Source organism: Hylobates moloch, unplaced genomic scaffold (assembly GCF_009828535.3).
Source record: "Hylobates moloch isolate HMO894 unplaced genomic scaffold, HMol_V3 SCAFFOLD_1, whole genome shotgun sequence".
Taxonomy (NCBI): Eukaryota; Metazoa; Chordata; class Mammalia; order Primates; family Hylobatidae; genus Hylobates; species Hylobates moloch.
This window is the reverse complement of record NW_026652276.1, coordinates 72,527,360-72,547,439: the sequence shown is the minus strand read 5'-3', so window position 1 is coordinate 72,547,439 and position 20,080 is coordinate 72,527,360. Positions and strand designations below refer to the sequence as shown.

Genomic DNA, 20,080 nt, shown 5'->3' with positions numbered 1-20,080 from the left:
TCACTCATTCTGTCGCCCAGGCTGTAGTATGGTGGTGTGATCTTGGCTCACTGCAGCCTCCGCCTCCCAAGTTCAAGTGATTCTCTTGTCTCAGCCTCCTGAGTAGCTGGGATTACAGGCGTGCGTCACCACACCCAGCCAATTTTTGTACTTTTAGTAGAGATGGGGTTTCGCCATGTTGTCCAGGCTGGTCTTGAGCTTCTGGCCTCAGGCAATCCACCTGCCTTGGCCTCCCAAAAGTGCTGGGATTATAGGTGTGAGCCACCGCGCCCATCCTCCACATTCTCTTCATTAAAACAAGTCAAGGCCAGCTGATATTCAAGGAGTGGGGAAATAAACTCTCTTTTGATGGGAAAAATTACAGTATCACATTGTGAAGAGCCTGGATACAGGGAGGAGTGGAGAATTGGGGCCATCTTGCAGTCATTTGGCTAAGTGAAATAGCATTCACAAGAATCAGCTGCTTCATTCAGTTAGATTCTTTTCTGTTCATGTAAAACCAAACAGATAAATTAACTATTGCTTTAGTTGTCTTTTTTGTATTTATTTTAATAATATCAATTATGGTAATTTCAGTAATACTTTTGTTCTAAAAGGGCAAATGTGAGTTTTATACAGAAACCCTTTTAATTTGAATTGAATTGAAAGTTAAAGTAGAACTTAAGAATTCCAGGGTTATTTGGTAGCAAGAATATTTTCATTATTAGTCTCTAGTAACACTTGGATTTGTCATCTTTGACTATTACTCTCTCAGTTTTGCATCTTTTATTCATTTAATTTACCTAGATTGTAAATCATTGTAATCTCTTTATTGCATCAATTTGCATGACACATTTAGTTTTTTTTTGGTGTGGAAAATATGTGCAGATATTGATGTGTGCATTAAGTACCTTTATTATAATACTTGTTATAGAATGTACCAAGTTACTCATTTAGAGTAGGGGTTTTTAAAAGAAACCTTTTTATTGAAATATACTCATAATGCATGTTTCAGGATTTTAGAGCTCTTTGAGTTTTAACAAACAGATTGTAACTGTATAACCGAATCCAGATTGAGAAACCAGCATCCAAATTGAGAAAAAAATTACCAGCATCCCATAAGCTCCCTTCATGGTCTCTTTCTGTCACTGCTTCTTCCAAGAGTAACCAGTATCATTACTTGTGACTCTGTATATTAGTTTTTCATGCTTTTGTTCTTTAACAATTTACATACAATATGTACTTTTTTGGGGCCTGACTTCTTTCAGAATAGGTTCTTTATTTTTTCATATCTCACAGATAAGTGAGAAACAATAATCACATTTAAATACAGCATTTAATTTGGATACAGATCCTTTTTAAATCTTACTAAAAATGTCAGAATTTGGTACTGGAATGATAGAATCAACCATATATTGCCAATAACATTTTAATTCAACATAGGATATAAAAAGCTGTGACTTTTCCTCCTCTTTTCAGAAATAAACCATGATCTTAGTTTCTTGAAGAAAAAAGGGACATTGGTGTCTGTAATTTTTAAAGTCAGACTTCAAATAAAAAGTACTGTGCATGAAAACGAGTTCACCTATTTTATTTTCATGCCATTGGTACTGTATTACCATTGAAGATTGTCACTGAAGTTTCTTTTAAAAACTAGAAAAGATGACTTAGCATCTTGGATAATGTGTTTTGGCATCGGGGTTTCTTTGAGGTTTTGAAGTCGATTGTACCAAGACTTATAAAAAAAAGAAGAAGATCTTTATGTGTAAGATAGGGTTAATGAAATTGTATTTCTTTGGTACTTAACACGAGACTGAGTTATTTCACTGTACTTTGTCAGGTATCTCTGTGTTCTCCTTTGCACTTGAGAGCAGACACATTTCTTTTTTCTCTATGGTTTTCTCTTCTCTTTTCTCCCTAAGACCCAAAGTAGTCTCATATCAACTCTTTTCTTTTCTTTTTTTTTCCGAGGCGTAGTTTCACTCTTGTTGCCCAGGCTGGACTGCAGTGGTGTGATAGCTAACTGCAACCTCTGCCTCCTGGGTTCAAGTGATTCTCCTGCCTTAGCCTTCCAAGTAGCCAGGATTACAGGTGCCCGCCACCATGCCTGGCCAATTTTTTGCATTTTTAGTAGAGACAGGGTTTCACCATGTTCGCCAGGCTTGGTCTCAAACTCCTGACCTCAGGTGATCCGACTGCCTCAGCCTCCCAAAGTGCTGGGATTACAGGCATGAGCCACCGTGCCTGGCCTCATGTCAACTCTTAATGGCCTCTGGTACTTTTTTCTTTTGAAATCTTCTTTTCATTTTGACCTACCAATGTATTTTCATAGACATTGTGCTTTTTGGTTTGATTCTATTCATGTACTGTTTTTGTTTTTGTTTGCTAATTTCTTTGTGGCATCTTTTTATTTCCATTAATACTAGGCATTACCCAAAGTTCTATTTTAGGTTACTGTCCCTTTTCCTCTCAGTCATTCTTCATAAGTATCAGATGTATGTATATCTGCATGAATTCTTATTTTAAAATATCTAAACGATGTTTTTCTTATTTCTGACATGTATCTTTACATATTTACTTAGATGTGCCTCCATCTTTTAAACATTTCATAAAGCACTTCTGCTTCCCTGTTCTTCCCAGTCTCTTCCACCCATTTCTTTGTCACCAGTGGCAGCATCACTTATCTTCATGAATTGAAGTGTCTTTATCTGTAAATAATTATTAACTCAATATTTTATTTTTTGCTATTAATAACATTATATCACCAGAGGATTACTGCTATTTTTGATGAGTTCTGCTTTATTCATATATAATATGGTCATATCTTTATGATTTCCCTACATTAAAAAACATATTGATAGCTACTATTTCTGAGATATAATCACTAGAATTGAGAGTGAGAAAGAAATAGTTTTTTTCTCTTTTATATTCTAGTAAATACTACTATATTTTCCCAAGAGCTGTCATGTTGTTGTGAATAACCCCTTAGGTGCCTCAAGGAAAATTAAAACAAACATCTCCCTTCTTTCTGTAACATATTATTTTAAAATATTTTTCTTTTGATATAAATATCTTTGCCTCTGTGTTTTCTGTATTTTATATTTGAATGATACAACATTAGAAGTGTATTTAACCATATTTTAGTTTAAATCTTACATTTTTAAAGTCTTTGCATTATTTTATCTGTCTAAATATTTTACTTGAGTAAGGTAATTTTTTCCACAGTTTTATTACTATATACTTTATTGATATTGAAGCTAAAAATTGTTTTAACTTGATTTTTCTCTCACACTTTCATTGAAGAGAGGTTTTCCTCCTAAGGAATTAAAGAGATGTAACTTTTTCCCCTCAGATTCTCCTGAGAATGATATTCCTATGGAGATCACCACGGCAGAACCACAGGTTTCCGAGGCAGTATATGACTGTGTTATTTGTGGACAGAGTGGCCCCTCCTCTGAAGACCGACCTACTGGATTAGTTGTACTGTTACAAGCATCCTCAGGTAAAATCAAAGTAATTTTTTCATGGGAACATTTTAGAGCCGAAGTATGTACAACAGATTAATAAATATCTGTATTAAATGAAAATTATATCTTTGTCTACTTATAACTAGGCAAGGGTCAGTTTAGATCCAAATAACAAAGATTCTTTATCTGGTTATATCTTACTTTCCTGGACATGGGTGTTAGAAGAAACTCCTAACAGAGATCTTGCTATATGGTTTCACAATTTTTTTCTTTAAAGTGTGATGGTATATTACCAATGCTAGGTGGCCAATAACTGTGTTCAGCTTTCTTGGTAATTATAATTGTTCTGGCTGGGTGTGGTGCCTCGCATCTGTAATCCCAGCACTTTGGGAGGCTGAGTTGGGCAGATCACCTGAGGTCAGGAGTTTCATACTAGCCAGGCCAACATGGTGAAACCCCGTCTCTACTAAAAATATAAAATATTGGCTGGTGTGGTGGAGGGCGCCTGTAATCCCAGCTACTTGGGAGCCTGAGGCAGGAGAATCGCTGGAACCTGGGAGGCAGAGGTTGCAGTGAGCTGAGGTTGCACCACTGCACTCCAGCCTGGGTGACAGAGCAAGACTCTCTCTCTAAAAAAAAAAAAAAAAAACAAAAAAACACAAAACAATTATTCTAAAATCTGGAAAACTCCTTAGCCCATAAATATTGTCAGTTTTTAATTACACAAGGCATATTTAGACAGGTCTGCCTTTATTTGTTCAAACAGTCTGTGAATTGGTATGTTTACCAGTCTATAGTTTTAAACTATATAATTTTATTATAAATTATGAATGTATAATTTTGAAAGTTTGAAGGATTTGTCTGAGTGGTGTCCATTGTCTTCCATAATGAAGTATTTTTGAGGGTAGTGATAATTCTTACACAATCTAGTCGCAATAAATTTGATCCTTTTCCAACAAGAGTATATGTAAAATAAAGAGAAAAAAAATTCTTAATGTATTTCTCCAGAGGATTATTTTCTAGGGTGTTAACTCTCTGAATTAGTAGGGTAAAGTGGAAAGAGTTAGATATTAGAAACTCCCCTGAATTCAAATATGGTATTGCTTTACTTACTGTGGCCAAATATGTTTTTTTCTTTTATGTAGAGAGCTCATATTGACTTTAGAGGATTTTTGTGTTCGTTAAGTAATGTAATATAAGCAAAAAGAATCCAATATGATGTCTAGTAAATTCATTTCTTCTGTTACTCTTCTTGCCTAAAATGAATGGATTTGGGAAATCCTGATTTAGTGGGACACTGAAGTAGAGCTGTCAAAATCAGAAATGCTTACTGAAAGGGAAATGTATGGAAGTATTAACTACTTTTACAGCTACTTTTCCTTTCTACTACTCTTAGGAAAGCAGTTTATTAGATTATTGCCAATTGACTTTCAACTTCGTGACTAAATACTATATAGTTATCAACTTAATGATTTGTTTTATTCATTAGTTTATTTCATAGATATTTATTGAGCTCCTAGGTGTCAGGCACTGTTCTAGTAAGAAACAAAACAAAATCCCTGTTCCAATGAAACTTATGTTCTTGTTTTAAGCTTTTATTTGTTCATTATTTTAAAGTTTATTTGGTCTGTTACTTTTTAAAGTCTCTTTTAAACAATTATATATGCTAGCTAGACCAATAAATATTGAACAGTTGCACTATACTGTAGCTGCCTTATCCCTTAGAGATAGAAAGAAGAAAATAAGAAACTAATATTGCCAGGACACAGTGGTTGACGCCTGTAATTCCAGCACTTTGGGAAGCCAAAGTGGGAGGATTACTTGAGTCTAGGAGTTCAAGACTAGCCTGGGCAACACAGTAAGACCCTGTCTCTACAAAAAGTAAAATTAGACAGGTGTGGTGACGTGCATCTGTGGTCCCAGCTACTTAGGAGGCCAAGGTGGGAGGATTGCCTGAGCCCAAGAGGTCGAGGTTGTAGTGAGCTGAGATTGCACCACTGCACTCTAGCCTGTGTGACAAAGTAAGACCTTGTCTTTAAAAAAATTAAAAAAGAACAAAAGAAACTGACATTAAAGAGTATTAAAACTCAGGAATGATTTTAGTATAATAGGTGAATTCTCTAGCTGTTTCCTTCTTTACCATCTGAGCCTTATCCACCCATTGATACTTTCCCCCTTTTACCCCTTTTTTCTCTGGGCTTCTTTATTTTGATTCATTTCTTCTCTTTTAGATTTGAATATGGAAAATTTTTAACAGTATGCTAAAGAGATGTGCAAAGTGAACCCCCATGTCCCCATCTATCTTCAACGGTGATTAATTTCTGGCTAATCTTATTTCATTTGTTTCCTCCTTATTAGAATTATTTCGAAGGAGATTTCAGACATCATATAATTTCATCTGTAAAAAATTCAGTGTTTCTGTTAAAAAGAAAGGTCTTGTTTTTTAAACATAACCACAGTCAGTGCTAAATAAATTCTTCAATATCATCAAACATCTAGTCAGTGTTTAAAATTTCCCTATTGTCTCTATTTATTTATTTTGCTTAATTTATTTATAGTTGCAGTATTCCTTTGTGGTCTTTTAATTAATAGATCCACTCTCCCTCTATCTTTACCCTCTCCTCCCATCATTTTACTTTTTTAAGGAAATTGGATCATTGAAAACCAATTTGGATTTTTCTGAATGTTGCTGTGATGTTTAACATATTCCTCTGTTCCGTCTGTTTTCTCTCTGTGAGATCAGTAGCCAGTGATGATTACTGCCTAAATCCATCAGTTGATCAGAGATTACAAATCTCTTTCATGTTTTTTTTGTTGTTGTTTATTAGCTGACATATACTTCTATAAAAGAAATTTCACTTCATCACCTATTTTTTGTTAACTCAGAGATACAGGTTGCACAGGAAAAGCAGGGTAGACATAGTATTCTTTCCTTTTATTTACAGGTGCTCAAAATATTGAGATAGTGGGGTTTAAAAATCATTTTCTAAAGATAATTAGTACTTTTAGGTATCATTAATGAACTCTGTTTTTAATCATTATGAACTCTATTCATAACTCTATAGTTACTTTCTTGTTGATGCTCGTGTTCTTCCACTGAGAGCTTATTTGAGTTGTCTCCTGAGTTCTTTTGACACAAGCCTAGAGTAGTAAGTAGCCTTGGGTCTTTCTACATTTTTTGGTGTGGCAAGTTACAATAAATTTATCTTACACATTTCCTGCCCTGAAATCAGCAATCTCTCAAAGAAGCATTAGTTCCTTTTTAGTGGGAAATGATATTTAGAGACAAAAGTCTGGATGCTAGGTGTGCTTATTGTTCTAGATCTTTTTAGTGTTCACTGATACTTTATTGCCATGTTCTTCAAACCACGTATTAAAGAAAAGTCTCATACTTTTATCTCTTTATTTTTATATTTGATTTATGCTAAACTATAGACTTTTGATTAGGAACCCTTCAAAACACTGCTCAAATTAAGGCCTTTAAGTACATTTATCTACATGGAAAGATATTAATTTATGTGCCATCTCATTATTGCTCAGAATGCCTGTTGTAAACATTACTGATTTGGGAAGCTTCAGTTCTCCATAGGAGAATAATACAATATTATTTAGTCTTTTCATTTTACTAAACCCTACAATCTTTGCAAAGATTCAGAAAGGCCAAAGTTGCAAAGATTCAGAAAGAGCAAAGTTAGTTTTCATAGCACTTCAAAAATATATATAATAAAAAGAAAGTAAATCTGGAAAGAACTGCATATCTAGATTTGTAAACCAAATAATAATGTTCTTGTTTGTGGAAGAGTGTAGGCATTGAGATAAAAACATAAAGGGAAGGGGAGTGGAGCGGTTTTTGTTTATTTCTGAAATGAAGTAGATATTTATTTAAATTTGATTGTTATAAAGTGAAGATGTTAATTCTAATCCCCAGGGTAAACACTATAAAAAAAAGTTACACACACATACACACACACACACACACACACACACATAAAAGAAAAGAGAAGGGAATCAAAATTTTATACCACAAAATTCAATTAATTACAAAAGAAGGCAGTAATCAATTAAAGAAGAAATAGAAAACGAATAGCAAAATGGAAGAATTAATTTTTTTTAAAGTTAGTAATTACTTAAAATATAAATGCATTAAACTGCCCAGGTAAAATGCAGAGGTTGAGAGAATGAATTTTTAAAAATGTGATGCTACAAGAGATTCACTTTAGATCCAGAGACACAATAAGTTGAAAGTGAAAGGATGGGAAGAGATTCCATGCAAATAGTAACCAAAAGAGAGCTGGGGTGGTTATACTATGAGACAAAATGAACTGTAAGTTAAGAATTGTTACAAGAGACAAAGAAGGAGATTATATATTGATAAACAGCCAGTCCATCATGAAGGTATTATAAACATATATGCTCCAAACAACAGAGCCCCCAATATATGAAGCAAAAATGGACAGAATTGTTGGGAGAAATAGATACTTCTAAAATAACAGTTGGAGACTTTAATTGATAGGACAACTAGACAGAAGATCAGAAAGGAAACTGAATACTTGAGCAACACTGTAAAACAACTAGACCTAACAGACTTATATAGAACACTCCACCCAATAACAGTGGGATATATATTTTTCTTAATGATATATGGAACATTATCCTAGGTAGACCATATGTTAGGCTACAAAACAAGCCTCAATAACATTTTAAAAGATTGAAATTATTCAAAAAATTGTCTGTGGTCATAATGGAATGAAACTAGCTATGAATAACAAAAGGAAACCTGGGAAATTCACAAGTATGTGGAAATTAAACAACATACTCTTTATTATTATTATTTTTTTGAGATGGAGTCTCGCTCTGTCATGCAGGCTGGAGTGCAGTGGCGCGGTCTCAGCTCACTGAAAGCTCCGCCTCCTGGGTTCACGCCATTCTCCTGCCTCAGCTTCCCAAGTAGCTGGGACCACAGGTGCCCGCCACTATGCCCAGCTAATTTTTTGTATTTTTAGTAGAGACGAGTTTCACCGTGTTAGCCAGGATGGTCTTGATCTCCTGACCTCGTGATCTGCCTGCCTCGGCCTCCCAAAGTGTTGGGATTACAGGCGTGAGCCACTGTGCCCGGCCTAAAACAACATACTCTTAAACAACCAATGGGCCAAAGAGTAACTTACAAATGAAATTAGAAAACACTTTGAGGTGAAGGAAAATGAAAATACAACATACCCAAACCTTTAGAATGCAGTGAAAATGGGGAAATTTACAGCTGTAAATGCATACATTAAAAAAGATTCAAATAACTAAAATCAGAAATGAAAGTGTTGACTTTACTACAGACCTCACGGAAATAAAAAGGATTATAGGAGAATACTATGACCAATTTATGCCAAAAAATTAGATGACATGGATTAAATGAGTGATTTCCTAGAAATATACAAACTACCAAATGGACCCAAGAAGTAATAAAAAGTTTGAACATATTTATAACAAAAAGGTTGATTTTTTTTTAAATCAATTTAAATTTTTTAAATTTTTAAAAATCTGACAGTGAAAAGAACAGGACCAGATGCCTTCACTGGTGAATTCTATCAGTCATTTAAAGAATTAACATGAATGCTTCTCAGACTTGTCCAAAAAATAGAGGAGTGAACACTTCCCAACTTATTCTGAGGCTAGCATTCTATGAGGCTAGCTTTGATACCAAAGCCAGATAAACACAGGAAAACAGTAGACCAATATCCCTTATGAGTATACATGCAAAAATTCTCAACAAAATTCTAGCAAACTGAATGCAGCAGCATATTAAGAGGATTATGCATCATGGTAATTATATTTTAGCTGGTAGCATCTACCAGCTTTTGTCTCTTATTTCTATTGCTGTTATAAATCCCTGCAAAACTTAGGGCCCGCAGTGATACACCTATTTTTCCCTTTTTTAAGAGCAGCTCTTCTGATGCACACATCATGATATTTTATCTATAAATACTTTAGAATATAACTCCTAAGAACAAGGATATTCTTTTTTAAAAATTTCTTATGTGTATTTTGAGACAGTCCCTCTCTGTCGCTCAGGCTGGAGTGCAGTGGCACAATCTCAGCTCACTGCAACCCCAGCGTCCCAGGCTCAAGCAATTCTCATGCCTTAGCCTCTTGAGTAGCTGGGATTACAGGTGTGCACCACCATACCCAGCTAAATTTTGTATTTTTATTAGAGATGGGGTTTTGTCATGTTGGCTAGGCCGGTCTTGAACTTCTGGCCTCAAGTAGTCTGTCCACCTTGGCCTCCCAAAGTGCTGGGTTTACAGGCATAAGCCACCACACCCAGCCCAAGGATATTCTTTTACATAATTATGGTACCATTATCATTCCTAAGAAATGTAACATTAGTAACATCAAATATTGTTTATATTCAGATTCTCTCAGTTGTCCCTGCAATATTTTTTGTGTTTCTTATTTACCTGATAAATAAAAATTGTAGATATTTATGGGGTACATAAATGTGATATGATATTTTGATACGTATACATTGTGGAATCATTAAGTCAAGCTAATTAATGTATATACCACTTTACCATTAGGCTGATTAACATATATACATATACACTTACATCATTTTTTTGTGGTCAGAGTAATATTTTTATAGCAGATATTTCTTGATCCACAATCGAATAAAAGATCATGTATTGTTTTTCATTATCATTTCTTGTTAGTCTCCTGTAATTTAGAACAGTTTCTCTAGCCCCTTTTCAAAGTTTCAGAGTCCAGGTTGGTTTTCTATAGAATATCTCAGAATCTGGATTTGCGTGATTATTTCCTTGTTACTAGATTGAAGTTAAACAGTTTTGGCAAGGGTATTATACAGGTGATGTTCCTTCCAACAGCATTACATCAGGAGGTTCACTGTGTCAATTTGTCCTATTATTGGTGGTGCCAACCAAGTTTGATCACTTGGGTAAGGTAGTAGGTAATCTGTAGGATGATACCTTAAGACTCTACTCACCCTTTTACCCTTTTATTTGATTTTCCTTGCCTGGGTCAGTGAATGTATTGTATTTTCTATTACTATTATTATTCTTTTTAATATTCAACTTTTCTTAGATTTTACCAGTCAGAACTCCAGGTCCTTATAAATCTGCTCCCTCAGTGTTTGAAACTTCCTTGCTCTTTTTAATCACACATCCTTCCGGGCTCACCTTGCACTTTTCCCCAACCCTGGACTCAGCTCTTTCTCCAAGGACCTCTTCTTCCTTTTAGTGAGAAATAGTATATTTAGAAATAAAGTTTGTGAATACTAGAGAGTTATATCATCTAGGCTTTTTCAGTGGACAGATTTAGGAACCCATCCATCCATCCATCTTGAGTTTATAATCATAGTTCAGTGTTATTTTTTAAAGTAAATATTGGCGTATTTGAAGCTTTATTTAGCCTGTAGAAGAAAACTAGAATACCACTTTTTTGAGGGGTCTTTAAAAATATTCTAATAGTGAAATAATTTGAGTTGCTTGTGGTAAATAACTCAGCTTTTCTTGGAATTACAGTTCTATGGCATTGATTATTTTTGATTAATGAGCTTTTATCTGTTAATGTAGTTTTGGGGCAGTGCCGTGACAATGTTGAGCCAAAAAAGTTGCCAATCACTGAAGAGGAGCAGATTTACCCTTGGGATACCTGTGCAGCCGTTCATGATGTGAGGCTTTCATTATTACAGCGTTATTTTAAGGATGTAAGTACTCTTTATAAAATAGTACTTTTGTCTGCCAAGTTGGTTATTTCCCTCCAGAATTTTACATGTCTTTTACCAAAATGGCATTCTGATGTTAAATTTGAAAGTTTATTAGAAAAAAATTAATATGTGGATAGAAAGAAATGGAAATCTGTTAATAAACATTTCAGGTAATAAATGTGATACCTTTGTTTTAAATGTTGTTTATTGTGTGATACACACATTCAATTAAGTGGAATGATGAGTACAGCAGGTCCTTAAATAACGATGTTTCTTTCAACATCGTTTTGTTATAATGTTGATGAGAAAAAAATTAATTCCCTACCGGGGCCACTGTCAGCGTGGAATTTATGTGTTCTCCCCATGTCTTTATGGGTTTTGTGTAGGTATTCCACTTCTTCCTACTTCCCAAAGATGTGTTGCACATTAGGTTAATTAGCATGTCTAAATTGTCCTGGTATGAGTCAGTATGGGTGTGGATGTGAGTGTGTCCTGCTATGGGATGGGGTCCTGCCCAGGGTCAATTCCTACCTTGTGCTCTGAGCTGCGGGATAGGCTCCAGCCACCTATGACTGTGAACTGGAATAAGTAGGTTGGAAAATGAATGAAATAATGAAAACATTTTTTTAATTTATAAAGTATATGATAAAGTAAAAATTTATAAAGTATATGATAATTATACAGCTACATAATAACGATGTGGTATGAAAGGGCTCAGTGAACCTGCATATTTGTTATTGTTTGTTTTTAAATTGCATGGTAATAGGAAATGCTCTTTAACGATTTTCACTTTGCAAACATTTATTCCTTAATTTAACCTGTCACCGCTGCTACTGACAGCACTCATTGTTTTGTCAAAAATTGGGTAAATCATTATCTTGTTTTTATTAACCTTTCTCAAATGTATGCATACTCCGCATTTATTTCAGTGTTTCATATTAGAAATGTTTTAGGTCTTTAGAAGTTTTGATGATGTTTTTGTAATCAGAAATATACTATAGGAATTTAACTCTTGTTTATATCAATTAGCCTGTGGTTAAATTAGTTTTGTTCCACATCATTTGCTTAAAGTCACAGTTTCCAAGAACCTATTGATAACATTAAGTGAGGACTTAATGTATTAACTCTGTAGAAACGTTTATTATGGTAGGAATGTTGTATGAAGATTTTTGCCTCCCTCTTTTACTTTCATTTAAATATATATAATAAAATTTCATTATGATACTTTTAAAATGTAAAGTAAGGATGGATTTGATTCATATCTGCTATGACTTCTTACAAACTTAGTAGTTTTTTTTCAGGCTCTGGCACTCATAAGTATCTGAAAGCTTTCAAGATAAGCTTTAGTAGCAGCAGCATCGTTAACGTCTTTTTTAAATTTCTGTATTCCTTTTGATGTTTCCTGAGTAGATTATCAAATGGGGTTTCCTTTCTCCTGTTGTAGTTTTTTAAATCTACTGTGTCTTGAATTAAATAAATGTAAGATATTAGCTTAAAATATAAAGTAAAACATTATTTTTAGTTAGCTATATGAGATGATTATATGGATAGATTTCCAAATAGAACTTCTTTCTTGCCCATAAATCCATTGGTTGAAGTGGAAAAAATTAGTAAGATAAGTGGAAGACAGAATACATAATCAGAATAAATAGGAACTGACCTAGTGATGATAAGAGCCAGAGTAGAGTCTGGTTCCTTAATATGCTAGGCTTACAGAAAGGTTTCTGGTGGCTTCTGCAGGAGCTGAAGGACCTACAGGGAGGTATTGTGTAGAGTAGAAAGAGTCCTAGACCAGAAAAACTGGGGTTTGGTCCTGATTCTGCCATTTCTGAGCAATGTGAGCTTGGCCAAATCCCTTAAGTGGTCTGAGACTCAATTTCCTCATCTGTAAAATAGGGCTATAATGATCTTTCATGCAGTAATCACCAGATTAGAGTTCACTCTGCATATAGGTCACTCTGCATATAATATAGGTCAATATAAATGTAAAGTGATGTTTTAAATATTCAAGCTATCCCATTTAGGAAGGCTAGGTTAGGCCTATCTGGCATTTTGGGTTAGGTAATAAGGGTCATGCTTCCATATATTTTCAGAGACTTTAAAATGAAATTATGGTTATTTTGTAGCAGTCTCTGTATGTGCATGTGTATAAATACACGTATGTGTGCACACACATTTTCACACTTTTTTCTTTGTTCTTTATTGCTTTGGACTTTTTTTTTTATTTTTATTTTTTGAGATGGAGTCTCACCCTGTCGCCAGGCTGGAGTGCAGTGGTGCGATCTTGGCTCACTGCGACCTCCACCTCCTGGGGCCTGGGTTCAAATGATTCCCCTGCCTCAGCCTTCCGAGTAGCTGGGACTACAGGCGCCCACCACCATGTCCGGCTAATTTTTTATATTTTTAGTAGAGACAGGGTTTCACCATGTTGGCCAGGATGGTCTCGATCTCTTGACCTCATGATCCACCCACCTCGGCCTCCCAAAGTGCTGGGATTACAGGCTTGAGCCACCATGCCCGGCCTGCTTTGGATTTTTTTTTACAGGATACATATATTACTTTATTAATCAGAGACCAATAAATATTTTATTTTCAAGGAAAATTGGGAAACTGCTAAGTTCTGCTTTTGCAGAAATTTACTACCACCTTATTTAGACTTTATTTTCTTGTCATAATGACACAGGATTATTTTGGTGCCACTTCACTAGGCAGGAACCTCTGTGGCTGGTGGCATCTCTGCATGGGCTTTGCTCGGGCCCACTGGGCTCACTCTACCCAGGCTGGCTGGCAGGCTGCACTCAGCTCGCTCCCCAGCCTGGATCCCGCAACCACTGCAGCTCCAAGCTGTGCCTATGGTGGGGCCAAGTGTGCTGCAAGCAGCTTCTGTGGCTGGGTGCCAGCATTCAAATGAGGGGGATGCAGTGGCACCCGAAAACTCGGAGACACCAGCAACCACAGAGCCCCAAGGGGATGTCACAGCTTCTGCTTGGGGAGTGCCAAGGTCTGGGCCCCCAGAAGGGTCACAGCTCTTCACTCCCATAGTCTAGTGAATGGGAGCATGTCACAACTCTTTTCATTCCCGCTACCCACAGCTCTGTGAGCCGGCCAGGAGCATGTTACAGCCCTTTTTGCTCCTGCCATTTGGTGGGTAGGTTCTTGTCCCACAACCAAGAAGAATGAAGTACAATGGACACCAGAGAGTCAGCAAGGCAGAGAAGAATTTTATCAAGTGACAGAAAAGAGCTCAACAACAAGAGGGGACCTGAAGTGGGTAGCCTTCTGTGTGAGAGGGGGCCTGAAAATGGGTAGCTGCCTTGTGACTGAGTCCATGGTTTTTATGGTCTCAGAATGGAGGAGTGCATGCTGAATAGTCCATGTGTGGACCTGATAAAAGCACCATTTGATTTTCGAGGAAGTTCTCACTCCAGTCATGGACTCTACCTGAGACTGCAGCTTGGTTTTCAGGCTTTAAATTATCTGTGGTTTGGAGTTTGGGTTTCACCAGGGACCTGGCCCTGTCTGCCTAGGAATTTGTCTGTCTCCTGCCACTATCAATAATCCTAGTTTTAATTTTTATCATTTTTAATTACTTTAGAGTAAACAGGTAAAGATGAATCCCAACACCAAATAGAAAACTTTTTAAAAATTCAATCAAAATAAACGTAGACCTAAGAGCATAATAATTTTGAGGGAAGAGACGATCTAATAAATGGGAGCAAAAAGGTAGGGTATCTCTTTTTTGCAGCCAGAGTAATCATTTCTAGAAAAAAATCTTTTTTATAAAAAGTCTCTGAGCTGAAATCTGAGTTAGATTATACTCTGTTGTGTTTCTGTTAGTGATTGTGAGATTTTTATTCCTACATCATTACTTTTGTATGCTTTTATAAGACCTGTTTTATGTATATATGGCATATTCCCTAGATTGCATACCTCTGGAGGTCCAGGGCTATGCCTCATGTTGATTCAGGGGCTAGCACATGCTATGTGTGTTGTAGATGCTTACTGGGTTTCTTCCTGAATTACTCTAAACATAAGAGTACCAGAGTGGTAGCTGGACCAGACTGTATAGAGCAGAAGAATGACTATCAGTGGGCACTGATATTGATTATAGGATTAAACTGTAGATTCTACTGTCTTCAGATTAAATGCATGCAGTTTACAGAATTGACATGTAGAATATTAGTTATGTAAGACAGTGCATTCACTGTAGAAACTGGAAGTGTAACACATGGGAAGTATGACACAACAGAGAGAAGGAACCTGAGCTTTGGAGTCAGACAGACTTGGGTTTGAACTTATAACTTAGTGATCTTGGTAAAGTTATCATTCCTCTCTTGTAAAAAGGGATAACTCCAGCTACTTTATAAGGTTTTAGTAATTATTGATTGAGGTTGTGACATTTCAGTGTTAGGCACTTAGCACAGTGGTGGATACTTGAGGTCTCCCTAAAATACTAGTCTCACATTATTAAGTGTTATCCTGCATTTTTTGACTGGAAAACTCAAACGTCTAAAAGTTGTATAGACAAATGACTCATTGTTTCCCGTTTTAAAAGCTAACCATTTTTATTAAAAATACAGATTAATTGCCTTTTTGTAGTATCGTGCCAAAGAGAGCAGCTGGTTTATTAATGGACTACCAATCACTCTAAAATGATCTAACACCAAAATCTGCTTCTGTTTCAAGCAGCTCCAAAACATAAAACAAAGATGAGCAGGCCTCCTGTTGTTTTTCTGATTTGTAACAGTAGAAGCCTGCTCACCAGCTGTATTTGATTTATGCAGCTTCACGTCTTTAAATTGTCTGGGAAGTCATTTTGTACTATGTAATACACAGTACTTTCAACTTTAGATACTTGTGAAAAGTCTTGATTTAATATCGGAACTTTGTTTACTATCATTTAAAGATCATTGGTCATCTTACATTATAAAAATAAAATTTAAAGATTGATTCAGTTTTTTAAGCATGTAAGTACATGCTTGTTTGATGGCTCTCAAATCTTTCATCATATGTTGCCAGTCCTGTTAGATCTTGTGCCTTCATATTGCTCTGGCCCACCCATCTATTTCCTACAGATTGTAGAGAATGAATTCAAGTTTAGGCCCAAATGCTATTTGACAGAGGCCAATTGATGAAAATTCTAAGAAAGAGATTTTAGGAGAAAAAGTCTTCAGCCTATTTATAGGTTTAGAGGGAGGAATTAGCAATGAAAGAGAAGTTGAAGATGTAAAAGAGAAAGGAAAGATAAAGAAACTTTTAAAACAAATTTGGAGCCAGGCACGGTGGCTCATGCCTGTAATCCTAGCACTTTGGGAGGCCTAGGTGGGAGGATCACTCCCTGAGGTCAGGAGTTCGAGACCAGCCTGACCAACATGGAGAAACCCCGTCTCTACTAAAACTACAAAATTAGCTGGGTGTGGTGGTGCATGCCTGTACTCCTAGCTACTTGGGAGGCTGAGGCAGGAGAATCACTTGAACCCAGGAGGTGGAGGTTGTGGTGAGCCGAGATCGTGCCATTGCACTCCAGCCTGGGCAACAAGAGTGAAACTTAATCTCAAAAAAAAAAAAAAAAAAAAAACCCACAAAAACAAAAAAAAAAAAAAAAAAAAAAAAAAAAAATTGGAAAGGATATATAGTTTGCTTGTATAGTCTGGGTCCCTTCTTTATTGTATATTATATTAAGACCTTGTAAATATTAAGACATGTTTTTTAGTCTTGTGACTAGATTTGTGCTTTATAAAGATGTATGGAGGTTACATCATGGAGAGAACAAATTTGAGTTAAGGAGACGAGTTAAGAAACTGTTTAAGAACCACTTCTCCCACTCTGTGGGATATAGACGAATATTATATACTGGAAATGAAGAGGAAAGACCAAAATCATGAGTTATTTAGGAGACAGAATCCATATGATTTGGGAACTGATATTGTGGTATGAAGGTAAGAGTGTGATATAGAATGACTCTTGGCTTTCTGACTTGGTGACTAAATAGATTGTGGAGTTATTGAACCAAGAGGAGGGAGATGATTCATGGAGAAAATAACAGTTTACGTTTTTGGCACATTGATTTTATATTGTCTGTGGGACATTAAACTGGAGATTTCTGAGTGGCATGAGTACTTGTGTCTAACAGTCAGGCAAGAGATCTAAGCTTGCAGGGTAGTCAAAATTACTGCTTAAATCATTAGGAAAAAATAGTTTTAATGAGAAGAGAGTTGCACTGAGAATAGAACCTTTAGGAGTAGAGGAATAGACATTGAAGGGGTAAGTGAGGAAAAAAAGATCCTTAGAAGGAAGGCTGAGAAAAATAGTTAAAGAGGCAGGAATGAAACCAAGAGAGTAGCATTAAACCAGGGGAAAGTAGGCGTTTCAAGAAGTAAGTGGTTAATGTCAGAAATCATAGAGAGATTCAGTACCATACTTTATCTCAGCAACAGTATAGTTCATACTGAACTATAGTGTAGTATTGACAGCATATATTTTATGGAGCAGACAAAGGCTAGTTCATGATATTTATTCTCTTTCATTATGAGTATAGAAGTTTGGGAGCTACAACTTCATCATATTCCAATTTTAAAGATAGTGCCTTAAGACTATCTAGTCAGGCATTAATTGCTATCACAAAAATAGAAACTCCACATTAATATAAAAATAGGAAATCATGCAGAGGTTTATGTGGACATATTAATATTTAAATATCTTTATACTTCTTTAAAATTAATTGTATTTGTCTTCTTTTTATTTTGAAGAGTTCATGTCTCTTGGCAGTATCAATTGGCTGGGAAGGAGGTGTTTATGTACAAACCTGTGGTCACACATTACATATAGATTGTCATAAATCTTACATGGAATCATTACGGGTAAGTTGATTGCAACAATTTTTTAAAGGTGCATGTATCTTTCCAGGTATTAAATCTTTTTATAGTATATACATCCCAATTCCAGCTCATCTTTTTAGGTGATTTTGATTATCATATAAACCGTCCAGTCTCACTTTACCACAGACCTGTTCAACTTCAAGGATTTTCATTTTTTAATTTCATTTTAGCAACTGGCCAGACGCAGTGGCTCATGCCTGTAGTCCCAGCACTATGGGAGGCTGAGATGGGCAGATCACTTGAGGTCAGGAGTTCGAGACCAGCCTGGCCAACGTGGCCACCTGGCCAACCTGGCAAAACCCTGTCTCTACTAAAAATACAAAAATTAGCCGGGCATGGTGGTGTGCACCTGTAATCCCAGCTACTTGGGAGGCTGAGGCAGGAGAATCACTTGACTTTGTGAGGCAGAGGTTGCAGTGAGCTGAGGTTGCACCACTGCACTCCAGCCTGGGCAACAGAGCGAGACTCCATCTCATCAAAAAAAAAAAAAAAAAAAAAAATTTTTTTTTTTCACTTTTGCAACTGACTTCCATGGCTGCACTTTAGACTTTGCTACTCTCTCTGAAATATGAAGCTTTAATATCCTACCATATCATCTTATGATTATCACATAAGTTCTCTTGTCTTCACTGTCATTATTGTGATTTGCCTCTGATATCAAGATCTATAGTCCTTTAACCCTTTGAATTTTTTGCTAGTGTATTAGCTCTTTGCTATCCTCACTTTGTTGTGCTATACCCATTCTATTCTTGTCAATCTCATTTAATCAGCCTCCTTTGATTTTAGACCCAGTCAGCTATCCCAGCTAGAAAAGTCATAAAACTAGGTTAATGATTATTATCACAAACTTGTGGCTTCCTATAACAGTGGCTTAGACTAGGGTTATGGGCTAATAAATACTACCTATTAATTCATTTACCTGTCTTTGATCAGTTCCCTCTCCTGTTTTCCTCAGCAGCTATTCCAAACCTTTGCCTCTCCAAGATTCATTTCCTCTTAACAGATTCTGTCTCTTCCTTTGTCATTAAGAAAACAGTGTCTGTTGTCACATTCCCTTAGATTCCTATCTTGCGTTTCTATTCCCTGATAAATGAGTCCAACATCCCAACCAGTCTTTTCTTTGCTACTCTTTGAGGTAGTACTGTAGCCCTTCTTCTGTTCAGGAATAACTTTTCTGCCTGAGCTCTGATAGACCTTTCTCCCCAACACCTCAGGGGCCTTAATTCATCAGTAGGTAACTTCTTTTTCTTCTGTATTTTCAGTTTTTCTGCCTCTTCTGCCCCTTCTCAGCTCATCAGGAGCTGAGTTCAAACCTCTCCCATTCAGAATCCTTCCCTGGACATTACATTTTCTTATTTTCCTATAGCTGAAGACTTCTCTTTCTCCTTCAGTGTAACTTTTATTTATTTATTTATTTATTTATTTATTTATTTATTTATTATTATTTTTTTTTTTTGAGATAGGGTCTCACTCTGTTTCCCAGGATGGAGTGCAGTGGCTCAATCATAGCTCACTGGAGCCTTTACACTCCTGAGTTCAAGCAGCACAACTTCTTAAAAGCAACTTCTTAAATACAGGTCTACTATATTCCCATGTTCCTAACTCAGAAGCAGTAGATGTCTCTTTTTTCCTTCCTATTCCTCACCTCTCACTTTCAGTCCATTACCAAAATTCTATTGATTCTGACTTCTAAATCTCACTTGACTATATTCTACCTTCATTAATCCCACTGCTACTTTTTTGTATGTGCCTTCCTCGCTCATCTTGATTATAGGAATTGCTTTCTTACTGATTTCCTTACTCCGGGTGTAACTTATTTACTACATTGAGCTTTCTAAAATTTAAATCAGCAATATGTGTTGTCGGCTTAAAATCTCTTGCTGTCTTCCTCGTAATAGGATAAAGTTCACTATTCTCTGAATGGCATTCAGGTACTCTAGGATCTGGTCTTGCCTATTGCTTTAGTGTTGTCTTCCATCAATTCAACATTAATAAGCTAATTACTAGTTCCTTAAGCACATTATGCATTATTCATATCCCTG

The 20,080-nt window shown here is 36.0% G+C and overlaps 1 protein-coding gene across 4 annotated transcripts in view; it reads left to right on the top strand.

Moving 5' to 3' along the window:
* The window catches only part of UBR3 (ubiquitin protein ligase E3 component n-recognin 3), a 270,447-nt gene that overhangs the window by 168,051 nt on the left and 82,316 nt on the right, over positions 1-20,080 (top strand). For all 4 annotated transcript variants that reach the window (XM_058441285.1, XM_058441287.1, XM_058441284.1 and 1 more), the window contains 3 exons: positions 3,332-3,481; positions 11,027-11,160; positions 17,910-18,020. In XM_058441285.1, coding sequence (XP_058297268.1) covers positions 3,332-3,481; positions 11,027-11,160; positions 17,910-18,020 — 395 coding nt within the window. The remainder of the gene's footprint in view (positions 1-3,331; positions 3,482-11,026; positions 11,161-17,909; positions 18,021-20,080) is intronic.